Source organism: Mustela putorius, unplaced genomic scaffold, assembly GCF_011764305.1.
Source record: "Mustela putorius furo isolate JIRA1106 unplaced genomic scaffold, ASM1176430v1.1 tig00000135_pilon_pilon_pilon, whole genome shotgun sequence".
NCBI lineage: Eukaryota > Metazoa > Chordata > Mammalia > Carnivora > Mustelidae > Mustela > Mustela putorius.
In genome coordinates, this window is record NW_025421292.1 from 1,420,629 (window position 1) to 1,434,421 (window position 13,793).

The 13,793-nt window shown below is 42.3% G+C and overlaps 1 protein-coding gene across 1 annotated transcript; it reads left to right on the forward strand.

Moving 5' to 3' along the window:
* Positions 1–1,582: 1,582 nt before the first annotated feature.
* On the forward strand, positions 1,583–7,598 carry LOC123390654 (H-2 class II histocompatibility antigen, E-S beta chain-like). Its single transcript, XM_045074847.1, has 5 exons — positions 1,583–2,093; positions 5,401–5,682; positions 6,384–6,494; positions 6,954–6,977; positions 7,252–7,598. Exons 1-5 carry the CDS (start codon positions 1,583–1,585, stop codon positions 7,263–7,265), a joined length of 942 nt encoding a protein of 313 aa, XP_044930782.1. The 3' UTR covers positions 7,266–7,598.
* The last annotated feature ends 6,195 nt before the right edge of the window (positions 7,599–13,793 follow it).

Sequence of the window (13,793 nt, forward strand, 5' to 3'; positions counted from 1 at the left end):
AGTTTGTTTCATTACTTTAAAAAACTAGAGAGTTGCAAAAATTCACTTTTTTGTTGAATCCATTTAATCAAAACAAATGCAACTCTTCATTTCTATTTTTTGCTTTAAGCCAAATTTTTCATTATTTCACACAGTCTGTATTAATTTTCAACAACTTGCCTTTTTAAACCTTAAATGGTGGTGACAGCAACAAATATTTTTTAATATAATGTTTCACATTTCTGCAGTAATTCCACTTTCTAGACCACTGATGATATCAGGAGCTTCCATTTATCTGCCTCACTTTTAACCACAGGGTTATTCTTTAACTCTTTTGGCATTGACAAATGACAAAACTAAATCAATTTAGTAAAATGTTTGATATCCTTTATCCAAGGGAAAATAATCCATGGATTAGGGGAGTAAAGTGATTCAAAAACTGTGGAGCCCTTTCCCCAAGGTATTTGGGCAAGTGTGAGTTTATAGAGCTTTAGAAGAGGGAACATGGAAACCATGCATGATTGGCTAAAAGGTTGGGGTTTTCCTTATAAGGTTACCAGGTCTTATTTTCGGGGGGGAAGGTAAGCTAGCTAAACTCAAGTTGGAGAATTGTAACTGGTATATGTTGTTTCCTTGACAGGTGTTTTCTGTAAGTGCAGACTGTAAGTTTAGATTTGGGATATGGGTGGAATGTTGGAGTGACCTCCATTTATGGGTCCTGATAAAGGAATTAGCTTTATTTTCACATTGCAATGACATAAAGACAAAAACACCAAAATATATACATTTATATCATAGATAACTATGTTTACACATATTAAACTACAGAAGGATAAGTAAGAGCTCTGAGACATATTTGACTCCTTAATTCATCAGGTCAGATTTACCAAATGAGTTTTGGCACCAAAAACAAACAAGAAAAAAACCTGATTTTCTGAGCTATCTGGATTGAAAATTCAGAAAAGGGATTGTGATTCTGTAATAGGACCATGGTTTTTCTCTCTTTAAAACTCTTCATGGTTTTCCACTACATTTAGTACAAAATAAAAATCCTACTATCACCCACAGGCTTTAAGGGCCCAGCCCCAAGTGACTTCTCCAATGTAATCTTTTCCCTTCCTCCCTCTCAATATCTGTGCTTCAGTGAACTTTCCTTCTGGTTTCCTAAGGAGGTTCACCATCAATTCTTTCAAGCTTTTGTTCAATTTATTACCTTTACCTGAAACAGCCCCCCCCCTTGCTCCCAGACACACACACACACACACACACACACACACACACACACCTTCTCGCTCACATCTACTTAATCTTTCATGTCACATCTGGAATGTCACCCTTGAGACCACCTCTCTGGCACTCCAAGGAAACTGAGATCATCCAATTATTCTCGGCTCTAGAACTGCACAGGTCTCCTGTGACATTTCTCACCCCGTACAAAGTCGGCCTGGCTGGGTTTTGTGCGTCACTTTCCCTGCATTTTCAGATCCGGGAGTGGAGGGGACGCTTCTGTTTCCTCCTCTGGATTCGCAGGGGCAGCAGGGGCCTGAGCCTGCTCAGGCTAAACCGAGTGTTCAGGGGGCGGGGAAGCAGGTGCGACGTGTTTATGGCGGGGGAAAGGGCTGTGGGAGGCGAGGAGGGAGGCCGGTGTTTGTCAGCCATAGGCGTCCAGGAGGAGGCGGTGAGAGTCAAGTGTCAAGCTGGGGGTCCGCCGCCGAGCCCGGGACCCAGTGGCCGCCTCTCCCGCCGCCCGCAGAGGGAAGACGGGCGGTATGTGCTGGTGGTTGGGGGCGCCAGGGGAGCCAGCGAGGGAGCCGCCGTCAGCGTTTTCCGGGAGCCCGCGGGTGACCGGATCGTCTCTGTCCCCACAGCACATTTCCTGTTGCTGGTGAAGTCGGAGTGTCATTATTGCAACGGCACGGAGCGGGTGCGGCTGCGAATAGGTATTTCTACAACCGCGAAGAGTAGGTGGAGGACGTGCGCTTCGACAGCGACGTGGGGGAGTTCGGCCGGTGACCGAGCTGGGGCGGCCCGTCGCTCAGTCCTGGAACAGCCAGAAGGACTTCATGGAGCTGAAGAGGTCCGAGGTGCACACCGTGTGCAGACACAACTACGGGGTGGGTGCGAGCTTCCTGGTGCAGCCGCGGGGTGAGCGCGGCAGGGGCGGGGAGCCAGGGAATGAGTGAGAGACAGAAAGAGACCCCGTCCAGGAGGAGCTCGCAGGATCTTGAGCCAGTCCAGGGCAGGAGGGTCCCTCTGAGAGCTCATTTCAGGAAGAGTGTGGTTGTGTCCGTGTGCGGCTGTGGGGGATGCGTGGTTGTGATTGTGTGGATGTGTCTGTGTGTGACTGCTGGGACACTGTGATGTGTCTGTGTGTGACTGTGGGAAGAGTGGGAGGGGTGCGCTGTGAGTGAGGAGGACGGAAATGAGTGCGCGGTGGGCTGTGGGCCTGGATGTGGGGGATGGGTCGGGAGAGTGGACGTGGGGGGAGGACACAGTGTGTGAGGGTTCCTTTTTCCTTACATCATGGCCAGCATTTGTAATTTCTTCTCTTTTTGATTTTAGCCTTTCTGGATGCTATGGGGTGATATGTCATTGTGGTTTTGATTTGCATTTCTTTGATGATCAGTTATGTTGAGCATCTGTTCATTTATCTGTTGGCCATCTGTAAGTGTTCCTTGGGAAAATGTCTATTCAGGTCCTCTGCCCATTTTTTAATCAGATTTTGTAAAGATGTTTTTATTTTTAAGTAATCTCTACACCCAACATAGGGCTCAAACTCAACCTCAAGATCAAGATTTGCATGCCCTACTGACTGAGCCAGCCAGGTGCCCCAGTCTGGTGTGTGTGTGTGTGTGTGTGTGTGTGTAGTTGTTTAAGTTCTTTATATATTCTGGATATTAACCCCTTACAGCATATATAATTTGCAAATATATTCTTTTGTTCAGTAGGTTGCTTTTGTTCTGTTGATGATTTCTGTCACTGTACAAAAGGTTTTTATTTTGATGTCCCAACAGTTTGTTTTGTTTTTGTTTCCCTTGCCTTAGAAGACATATCTAGAAAAATGTTACTATGGCTAGTATCTGAAAATTTATTGCCTGTTCTCTTCTAGGATTTCTTTTAAAGATTTTATTTATTGGACACAGAGAAAGAGGGAGAGAGCAAGCCCAAGCAGGGGGAGTGGCAGGCAGGGGAGAAACAGGCTCCCCTCTGAACAAGGAGCCCCATATGGGGCTGAATCCCAGGACCCTGGGATCATGACCTGAACCAAAAGCAACCCCTTAACTGACTGAGTCACCCAGATGCCCCTTTTCTAGGATTTTTATGGTATATGTCCCTTCTTAATTCTGAAAACCCTGAAGTAAGTGTACTGTGTGCAAAACCATTTCACTGAGAAAAAATATAAAAGACAAATTTGGGGGGGCTGGGAGAAACTTTGAGTCACATCTTCCCTCTAAGGCTTCTCTTAGGTAAATTTATGGGTACTTTTTTTCCTTAGAGACAGTGTTTTCACACAGTTGAATTTATTTTAAAACTACCTTTTAAATTCTAATTTTTCTTCTTATCATTAACATACTGAGGTTTCTCTTTTTATGCTAATATCATGTAAGTAGCTAATACTATTACTTTGTACAATTAAAACAATTTATCTCACATCCCTTTGTTAGATTTTTTTTTCAAAGTTGACACTAAGTTGGAAATTTCTTTTTTTTTATTTGAGATTCTTCTAATTTTTTCACATACTTAAATGCCAATTGTAATTACTGCTCTAAGTATTATCTATTATCCATTATCTCTGAGATCCCAGTTTTTTTCAGTGACTTTATGTGTTCCCTATGTAGTAGAATTCTTTTTTTTTTAAAATAACATTTTTTTAAAGATTTCTTATTTATTCATTTATCTGAGAGAAAGAGAGATCACAAGCAGGCAGAGAGGCAAGCAGAGAGAGAGGAGGAGAGCAGGCTCTCCACTGAGCAGAGAGCCCAATGCGGGACTTGATCCCAAGACCCTGAGACCATGACCTGAGCCGAAGGCAGAGGCTTAACCCACTGAGCCACCCATAGCGGCGCCCCGCTATGTAGTAGAATTCTTAACACTTAGCTGAAATTTGATTCAGCATTTCCTCCAGTTTCTGGTATATATATGATTCTGTTTTATTTTCCATTTGAGAATTTATACATTTCTACTTACTGAGATATACTGTAAAATTGTTGGCAAAGATTCACCACCAATCTTAAATCTGCTATTTTGTGGTAAGTTGTCCATTTCAGGGCACCTCGGTGGCTCAGTGAGTTAAAGCCTCTGCCTTCGGCTCAGGTCATGATCCCAGGGTCCTGGGATTGAGCCCCACATCGGCTCTCTGCCTGGCGGGGAGCCTGCTTCCTCCTCTCTCTCTGCCTACTTGTGATCTCTGCCTGTCAAATAAATAAATAAAATCTTTAAAAAAAAAAAAAGTTGTCCATTTCTTTAAAATGGTACTTTAAATACCAATTGTATTAATTTAATATTAAATACCAATTTAAATACCAATTGTATTAATTGAGGGCCTGGTAGTATCAGAGGTAGTCTCAAATATTAAACACAATATTAATGAATCCCAGATGCTTCAAATATCAGTTTAGAAAAAGAGAAAACTATAAAATGATAACAATTCCAATAAGGACAGAGAATGATTAGTTGAGTATAAGGATAAGAACTTTCTAATGAATGACTTTCCTTCTTTCCCTCTGTAACTCAGAGATATATAAAACCACCTCTGTCTAATCCTGCAATCCAGGGCAGAACCATTTCTGTGATTTTCAAAGGTGTGAATGCACCAACATTCCCACAAACAACTGCTGCTCCCCAATTTCTTCATAATGCTTTGAGTCATATTTTCTCTCATAGGTAACAAAAACAATAAATAGTTAACAAATCATGAAGGCTCAGTTCCAGCCAATGTTTTACATATTGTGGACCCAATGAACCTCATAAAAGTTCAAGGGGTAGTTAGTATTATTCCCTCCCTTTGTAGGTGAGACAACTAAGGCACAGAAGAATTTGAAAACTCTCCCAGGTTCAACCAGTAAGAGTCAGAGCTTGGATTTAAAACCCAGGCAGCCTAGCTCCAGAAGTGACACTTTCAGTTCATATCTCTTATGTTAGGCAAAGATTTGTAAACACTTCAACAAGTGAATAAGTATTGTACACTATGAAAAAGAAAAGACCACAAGTTTCTCCAATATCTCTCAAATCTAATGGACCCTTACGGTCAGAATTAAATTCAAGACTCGTGATACTGGCTCTTATTGGGCCACATGGCCAGCTTTGGGGAAAGCATGCTTGAGACTCAGCCCGGGAACAGCGACCAGAGGCAGCCAGGCAGCCAACCAGGGAGACTGAGTCTGTCTTCCTCACTGAGTCCCTCTACCTCTTCTCTTCTAGTGGAGCCTATAGTGACTGTGTATCCTGGGATGACCCAGTCCCTGAAGCACCACAACCTCCTGATCAGCTCTGTGAATGGTTTCTATCCAGGCCACATTGAAGTCAGGTGGTTCTGGAATGGCCAGGAAGAGGAGTCTGGAGTCGTGTCCACAGGCCCGATCCGTAATGGAGACTGGACCTTCCAGACCCTGGTGATGCTGGAGACAGTTCCTCAGAGTGGAGAGGTCTACACCTGCCAAGTGGAGCACCCCAGTTTGATGAGCCCTGTAACCATGGAATGGAGTGAGAAGCTTTCTGATCTCCTAAGTTCCTCACCCACTAGGGAGGGGACTTTGTTTTTCCTGAGTGTCAAGGTTCTCCCTCCTTACACCATATTTTCATTTGCTCCATGATCTCTTCTCTTCAGCACAGATCCCTGGGGGTAGCATGGTAATTGTTTCTCAAAGCCTAACTCCCAGGGAGGGGATTATGCCTTGCAGGCAGAAAGAGGTCATCCCCTGTTTTGATCCCTCCACGATATCACAGGTCATGGTTCCCCTTGACCTTGGGCACCAGTCCCCTGCCTCTGGCTGAGCTTCTGCTTCTGGTACTGTTGGCTTTGACTTGTTCATTGTGATCTCCAAAGAGGTAGGTAATCTACAGTGGAGGGACCTTCCTGACATGAGGGAAATCCAATTTCAGCTGGGCTTTCTGTTAGCTCTGTCACTCTGGAGAAGCTACTCAAACCTCATGGAGTCGTAGGCTCCTCATCCATCCGATGTTGAAGTAGTGGGTTTATCAGAGCTGTGATATTTAAATGAGCTCATTGCCTGAATCTTGTACATATTCAGTGTGATTTTTAAATCTCTTTTATGGTAATGTCCAATTATTTTAGTTCTTTCAGGGCAGACTTCTTCCCCCATTCTCAAAGTTCTGAATCCCCGTGTCTCCATAAAAGAAGTTGGATTTCGAATAAAAATCACTAAAACAGCATCTTCTCTTAGGGACACAGTCTGACTCTGCACAGAGCAAGCTGCTGAGTGGAACTGGAGGCTTTGTTCTGGGTCTGCTCTTCCTCGTGGTGGGGCTGTTCATCTATTTCAGGAATCAGAAGGGTAAGGCACCTGTTGGTGAGTCTCCACCGGACATTTCTAGAGGAAGAAACATGGCTTTGTTTAAGTTAGTTCTCCTGTCAGTGTATAAAACCTATCCTAACCTGGTCAACCTCAGATTTCCCAGAAATCCAGAAATCAACACTCCATGGTTACTGTGTTGAAGTATAATATGCTGTGGCCTGTGGAGATAAGAAAAACATTAACAGACATGGAGATCGTGGGTAGAAAACCTGGGACAAATGCAGGAAGCGTCACTAGTGAAATCACACTGGATTTGTGTGACAGAAACTTCCTGGGTCACACCTCCCACTTCCTGGTCTCCTCTCCACCGTGGCATCATGCAGTGCAGGTTGTGGTGTTAGAGAAATCTAAAGCGGGGCTCTGGAGCTGGGGACATTGTATCTGGGGACATATTTGCCTCTATACTTTTAAGTATATATGTTCCCCCTCTCTTTTCAGGCCACTCTGGACTTCAGCCAACAGGTAATGCTCTTTAATCCTCTTTTAGAGGTAGACTTGGTCTCCTAGAACCAATAGTAGAGACAAGCCAGGAGACAGAAATAATGGGAAGCAGTTGGCAGTAAAGCTCCTTTTCTCCACTTAATAAATGGTCTGCACTCAAAAGTAGCACTGGCTCAGGGAGACCTGAGAATACATTCTTCTTCTTGCTGCAGGGCTTTAACTCAAGGCCCTGGGAGAGGGAAGAGGCTGCTTGGAGAGGTGGGTCTGGAAACAACACTCTGCTCTGTCTCTGCAGGTCTCCTGAGCTGACGTGGAGATGGTGACACTCCAGGAAGAACCTTCCTTCCCACCTTCTTCTCAGAATGAAAGGCTTCCCGTTCTCAGTCCTCCACAAATACAGTGCCTTCTTAGGATCTGATTGGCCCAGCTTCAGTGACCTTGCAGCACCTGTCCTCCCTAAGGCTCCCTCTGCTCTCTCCTTGACCTGGAAGCCCCAGTGTAACTGCAGGAACTCATCTTTGTTCTCTCCTGGTCCCCTTCTGTGTGGCCCTTCCTGCCTCCCTTGCATGGGAACTCACCTTCTGCTCACGTGTCTTCATAAGCTTTTCTCAAATAAACAAGGGGTGATAATCATGTACCTCACATATTTCAAGAAAAGAAGTGTTTAAAAAAAGAGACAAAGGGAGGATTCCATCACATTACAATCACAATTTTCATTTATATTTCTGAATTTTAGTTACCTATGAATCTGAAGATTTCCTTGCTTCCTGACCTGTTTTTTTTTTTTTTGGTGGGGGGTGTCCTTCTGCATTCTGTAATTCAGCATGCTTTTCTGAAGTGAATTAAGCCCTCGATGACCCATACCATGACGGTGTTCTATGTCTCCATGTTCTCAAACCCAAACACACAAGTTCCTTCACACCATGAGATGTGGACAACAAATATAAGAGGACAACAAATATAAGAAATGCAGGTTCCGATTCAACACGGTGACATAGGGAGTTCTTAAACTCACTTCTTCCCACAGACACACTGAGTCTGTAGCTACAGGTGCAGCATTTTCCTCTGAAAAGAAAACAATAAAAAAAAACTTAAGGGGCGCCTGGGTGGCTCAATGGGATAAAGCCTCTGCCTTTGGCTCAGATCATGATCCCGGGTCCTGGGATCGAGGCCCACATCGGGCTCTCTGCTAGGTGGGGAGCCTGTTTCCCCCTCTCTCTCTGCCTACTTGTGCACTCTCTCTCTCTCTCTCTCTGTCAAATAATATCTAAAAAAAAAAAAAAAAAAAAAAAAAAAAAAACTTAAAACTGGCAGACCCCTTTACACAGGGCAAAAGAGGGGGAAGACCCATGAAAGCAGGTAGGAGAGGCTAAGACACAATCTCACCATAAACCCCATGGCCCAGGCAGCCTCAGCAGGAGAGAACTCAAAACCCAGTTTCTCTCTGAGGAATGAAGGGCTCATACCCCACATCAGGCACCCCAACTTTTAAGACCAGCACCTGAGAGAAAAATCCCCAAAGCATCTGGTTTTGAAGACTGACGGGGCTGTGGCAAACTCTGTGTTTGAGGGTGAAAGAGGGATGGCAAATTATCCTTCAAACTGAGAAGACACTCAGAGACCAGGAAAATGAGGCATGTGACTCCATACAGTTCATGCACGTTTTATTCAGGTAACTTACTGAGGGGGGATCAGGTGGGCAACGATCCAAGTGCTGTGCAGCTATTGTCTGCCAAGTCTGGATCTTACCCCACAGATTTTACAGAGCAAGAGGAGGTGCAGAGTGCACTGTGGTAAGGTCAAAATGTCCTAACCTTTAGCAGCCCTCTGGTGGCAACTGTGTGCCAGAAAGGGGAGGGGAGTAGTGACTATGTTAACTTTACAAGAAGTTATCTAAGCAACTTTACAGAAGAGCAGAACAAGCGTTCCCACATTCTGGTCAGAGCATACACTAACCTCCAAGGCCTGGAACGCTCATCCCCAAGCGAGGCCATTCAAGGAGAAACAAGATGGAGAGCCACAGAAGGGGTCAGTGTTGTCAGCAGTCCTACAGAAGGAATAACTCTTAAAGAGCCCATGCAGACTCACCTGCCCCAGGACCCAGCACATTAGTAGTCCTTTGAAACATGTCCTGACTTTATGTGAAAGAGACTCATTTTAATATTGAGTTTTGGTCTGAGGGACAGGTGCATGCTGGAACACTGAGTACCGATGCTTGTGAACATCATCTTTCTACACTCCCTCTGCCTTGCTAAAAAGCCAGCAGGTGCAGTCTTTTTTTATTCCTCTCTTCTTTCTTTTTTTGGGGGGTGGGGGGCTTTTTTCTTTTCTTCTTGTTTTCTTATTTTTTTTCCTTATCATTTCTCTTTTTTTTTCTCATGGGAGGTCTCTTCTTTGCACTCCTCTCCTCTTTGCTCTTACCAATGGACATCACTGTGCTATCCTTCTGCCATGTTCTACAGTACTAATATCTCCCAGAAGAGAGTTTCTACATATGCATGGTGGCTTGGTGTTTGCAGCTGCCACCCAAAGAGATGCCTCTTAATTGCCTGGCTCCAAGGCCAGTGGGATTTGTGTCTCAGATTTGCATAGGACCAAGAGACAGTTCTTGGCAGACTAATATTCCCAGGCCCTGCATAGTTAGCAGACTGAAATATATCCCCCCTTTCTGACAAAGAGGCCTATTTGCTTGGCCTATGAATTTGGCCTGAGGGTTTGGCACACTTATACAGTAACACAGAGGTTTTCTCAGGGAACAGAGACCAGTTGATACAATCTTTGTGCTCTCCCTTCACCTCATTATAGCTCACCAGTATCTTACGGAAAGAAGGTTATGCTCTTCTTTGGTACCCTGCTATGGTACCCTGCAAAGGAAACCTCTACATCACCTGGCTCTGGTGGCTAGCTGGTCTTAAGCTTGCAGCTACAACAGAACTGTAACCAACAAAGAAAAGGCTCTCAAATAGTTCCCACCCCCAAGAAACAGCAAGAAGCGACAGACCCAGCAGCTTAATAATTCTGCAAAAAAGGCCTATTAGCTTATCACTATAGCTGCAAACTGAAAAAAATAGATCTAATTAAACACATATCTAAGGGCTGACTGTAAACCTTTCTTGAGATCTCAAAAGGCAGGCATTATCCTTGTGCTCTCCTTCTCACCTCCAGATAGCCTGAGGGATCTGGGGGCAGTGCGGCTTGCACTTGCATGCACTGGACTATATACATTTGCATTCTATACAAGCTGCTCTCTGAGAAGCTGGCTTCCAATCAACCTGAATGTAGGTGCTATGAGATCCTCCCTTTGGGAGGTCTTGATATACTCTCAACTATTGGGAGCTATTAAAATAAAACAGTCTGCTTGGACAATCACAAAGATTTGAAAGACAACCAAAAGCTAGGGCAGAGTTGAACTATGAGGTTTACTTCTACACAAGTCCAACCCTTCAAGACTGGGGTAGGAGGCTCTTTCATCTAATGCATAGAAGCCAACACAGAGAGTCAAGCAAAATGAAAAAACACAGAAATGTGTTGCAAACAAAGCAAAAAGATAACTCAGAAAAAAACTACTGAAATGGACATAAGTAATTTACCTGAGGAACAATACAAAGTAATAATTATAATGATACTCACTGAATTCAAGAGAAGAATGGCTGAACACAGTGAGAATATCAACAAAGAAATATAAAATATAAAACAGTTTCAAACAGAAGTCACAGAACTGAAGAATATAATAACTGAATTTAAAAAAATACACTAAAGGGGTTCAAAAACAGACTAGATGGAGCAGAAGAAAGGATCAGTGAGCAAAAAGGCAGGACAGAGAAACTCACCCAATGAGAGGTGAAGGAGAAAAAGATAGAAGGAAAAAGAAAGGAAAAGAAGAAATAAAGAAAGTGAAAGAAAGAAAAGTTAAAGGATTTGTGGAACAACAATGAGGACGCTAACTTTCGTCTTATAGGGATCCCAGAAGAAGAGAGAGAACGGGACAGAAAACTTATCTATAGAAATAATGGCTAAAAACTTCTCTAATCTAGGGAAGGAAACAGATGTCCAGATCCAGAATGCCCAGACAGTTCCAAAGAAGATAAACCCAAACAGCCCCACACCAAGACACAATATAATTAAATGTCAAAAGTTAAAAACAAAATGAGAATCTTAAATTCAACAAAAAATAAAATTACCTGCAAGGAAACCTTCATAAAATTATCAGCAGATTTTTCAGTAGAAACTTTAAGGATATATATATTCAATATATTCAAAGTGTCATAAGAAAAAAGATTTCCAACCAAGAATACTTAGCAAAGTTATTATTTAGAATTGAAAGAAAAAAAAGGAGCATTCTTATAATAAGAAAACATGAAAATATAAATTTCACTGGTAAAAGTCAATATATATTAATAGCAGTGGATTAATACACAGCTTATGAAGCTAAAATAAAGATTAGAAGACACATGTAGTAAAAATACCTGTAACTATAATAATTAGTTAAGGTATGCCTAAGATAAAAAGATGTAAAATATAATATCAGAAACATGAAACATGGAAGAAGTGTAAAATTTAGACCTTTAGTTCAAAGTTAAGTTATGAACTTAAAATAAAGAGTTAAAGCTGTTATAGGTAAGCCCCATAGTAACCGTCAAGCAAAAACCTATAATAGGTACACAAAGATAATGAAAAAAATCTAAGCATTCAACTAAAGAAGTCTAAAACGACAAAGAAAGAGAGCAAGAGAAGGAGAAAGGAACAAAGAATTACAAAGCATCCTGGAAACAATTAATGAAATGACAATAGATACATGCCTATCAATAATTACTTTAAATGTAAATGGACTAAATTCTCCAAAGATGTAATGGCTAAATAGATAAAAATATAAGACCTATCTACGTGCTGCCTACAAAAGACTTGCTTCAGACGTAAGTACACACACATACTGAAAATGGAGGGATGGAAAAAGATATTCCATGGTGATCGAAATCAAAAGAAACCTGGGATAGCTATACTTGAATTGACAAAATAGACTTTAAAACAAAGATTGTAACAAAAGGCAAAGAAGGGCATTACATGATGATAGAAGGATATAATATTTATAAGTATTTACATATCCCACATAGGAACACCTAAATATATAAAGCAAATATTAACAGTTCTAAAGAAAGATATATAACAATACAATAATGGCAGGGGATTTAATACCCCCACTTTCATCAGTGGATAGAACATTCAGACAGAAAATGAATAAAGAAACTATGACCTTAAAGGACCACATTAGGATCTATCAGATATATACAAAACTTTCCATCCAAAGGCAACAGAATACACATTCTTCTCAAGGTCACTTGGAACATTCCCCAAGACAGATCATGTGTGATGCCACAAAAACAAGCCTTAATAAACTTAAGAAGATTAAAATCATATCCAGCATCTTTTACCACCACAATGATATGAAACTAGAAATCAATTATAAAATGAAACTGGAAAGAACATGGTCAAGATTAACATTTTTGAAATTAGTATCAACAATAGCACTGAAGGGAAAAAAATGTTGGAAATGTTGACAGTCAAAAGAATTTAGTGTTTAACTCCTTTTCTAGAAAGAAAATAAACCAAATGCCATGACAGAATCAACTGCCTATAAGACTGATTCTATAGGTCTATTCTATTCTATTCTATTGTGATTCTGTGTTTTTCATTACTTAGAATTTGTATCAGCAATAAGATCCTTATTTCTGGAGAAGCCTAAAATTTCTAATAGTCTCTATGTTATTTTCTTCTTTGATTATTAGAAAGCATGTTTTCTCTGGTTAATAATGTAGCCATGGTTTAGATAATTTTTTATTTTGTGGACCCTTTGTTATTTAAACAACTGATTTCTCTGAAAACTTTTTCTTTAAGATTAGTTCCCAAATTCTGACATAGAAATTCTGACCTGGAGGGAGGAAGAAAGATGGTAGAGGAGTAGGAGAGTGCAATATCATTAGGTCCCAGGCATTCAGCTAGTTATCAAACCATTCCAAAAACTTACAAACTCAACAGGAGATAGAGGAAAAGAAGAGCAGCAATTCTAGGAACAGAAAATCGACCACTTTCTGGAAGGTAGGACATGCAGAGAAGTGAATCCAAAGTGATGGGAAGATAGACCATGGGGGGAGGGGCCAGATCCCGGCAAGTGGTGGAGCAGCAGAGCACAAAACTGAAAATTTTAGAATCTGCTCCATGGAGGGACATTGCTCCAGAGACTAAATTGAGGTGGCATCCTCGTGGGGACAGTGTGGTCTCAGGATCTGTAGGGTCACAGAAAGACCAAGGGGCTGAGTGTGGCAGAGCTTCCAGGTATAGGAACAGAGAAGCCAGCTATAGAGATGGAGCCAAGGAGGGGTTCTCAGCTCCAGATTACCTTAAACCATAATCAGAGGCACTGTCAAACCACTACTCTTTGAACAGGGACCTCACAAGTGCCAGATCCTGGGGAGACTCCCTCCTTCCTCTTCTGGGAGGAGTGGTGGGGGGGGTGCACTGGCAGGAATCTTCTGGGTTTGGAGACTCCAAACAGGGCCATGCACCAGAGATAGAAATGCTCAGTCACAGGCCCAATGAGCAAGGAGCATGACCAGAGACCAGGGAAATGGGAGGGATTGACTACTTTTCTCTGAGGGCACACTGAGGAATGAGGCCCTGAGCTCTCAGCTCCTCTTAGAAATTGGGAGGCAACCATTTTCATTCCTGTCATCCAGAGCTCTACAGAAAGCATCCAGGGAACAAAAGTTACTGAGAGGACCCCAAGCAGATTGCCTAGCCTGGTCCGTGACAAGTGTGGTGCAATTCCACCTTGGGCAATAA

Bases quoted from the DNA above. Each gene is read 5' to 3' on its own strand.
- LOC123390654 (XM_045074847.1), top strand. From the start codon at position 1,583: ATGGCGGGGGAAAGGGCTGTGGGAGGCGAGGAGGGAGGCCGGTGTTTG. The intron at 2,094-5,400 runs GTGGGTGCGAGC...CTTCTCTTCTAG, and splicing joins TGTGCAGACACAACTACGGG to TGGAGCCTATAGTGACTGTG. The intron at 6,495-6,953 runs GTAAGGCACCTG...CTCTCTTTTCAG, and splicing joins CTATTTCAGGAATCAGAAGG to GCCACTCTGGACTTCAGCCA.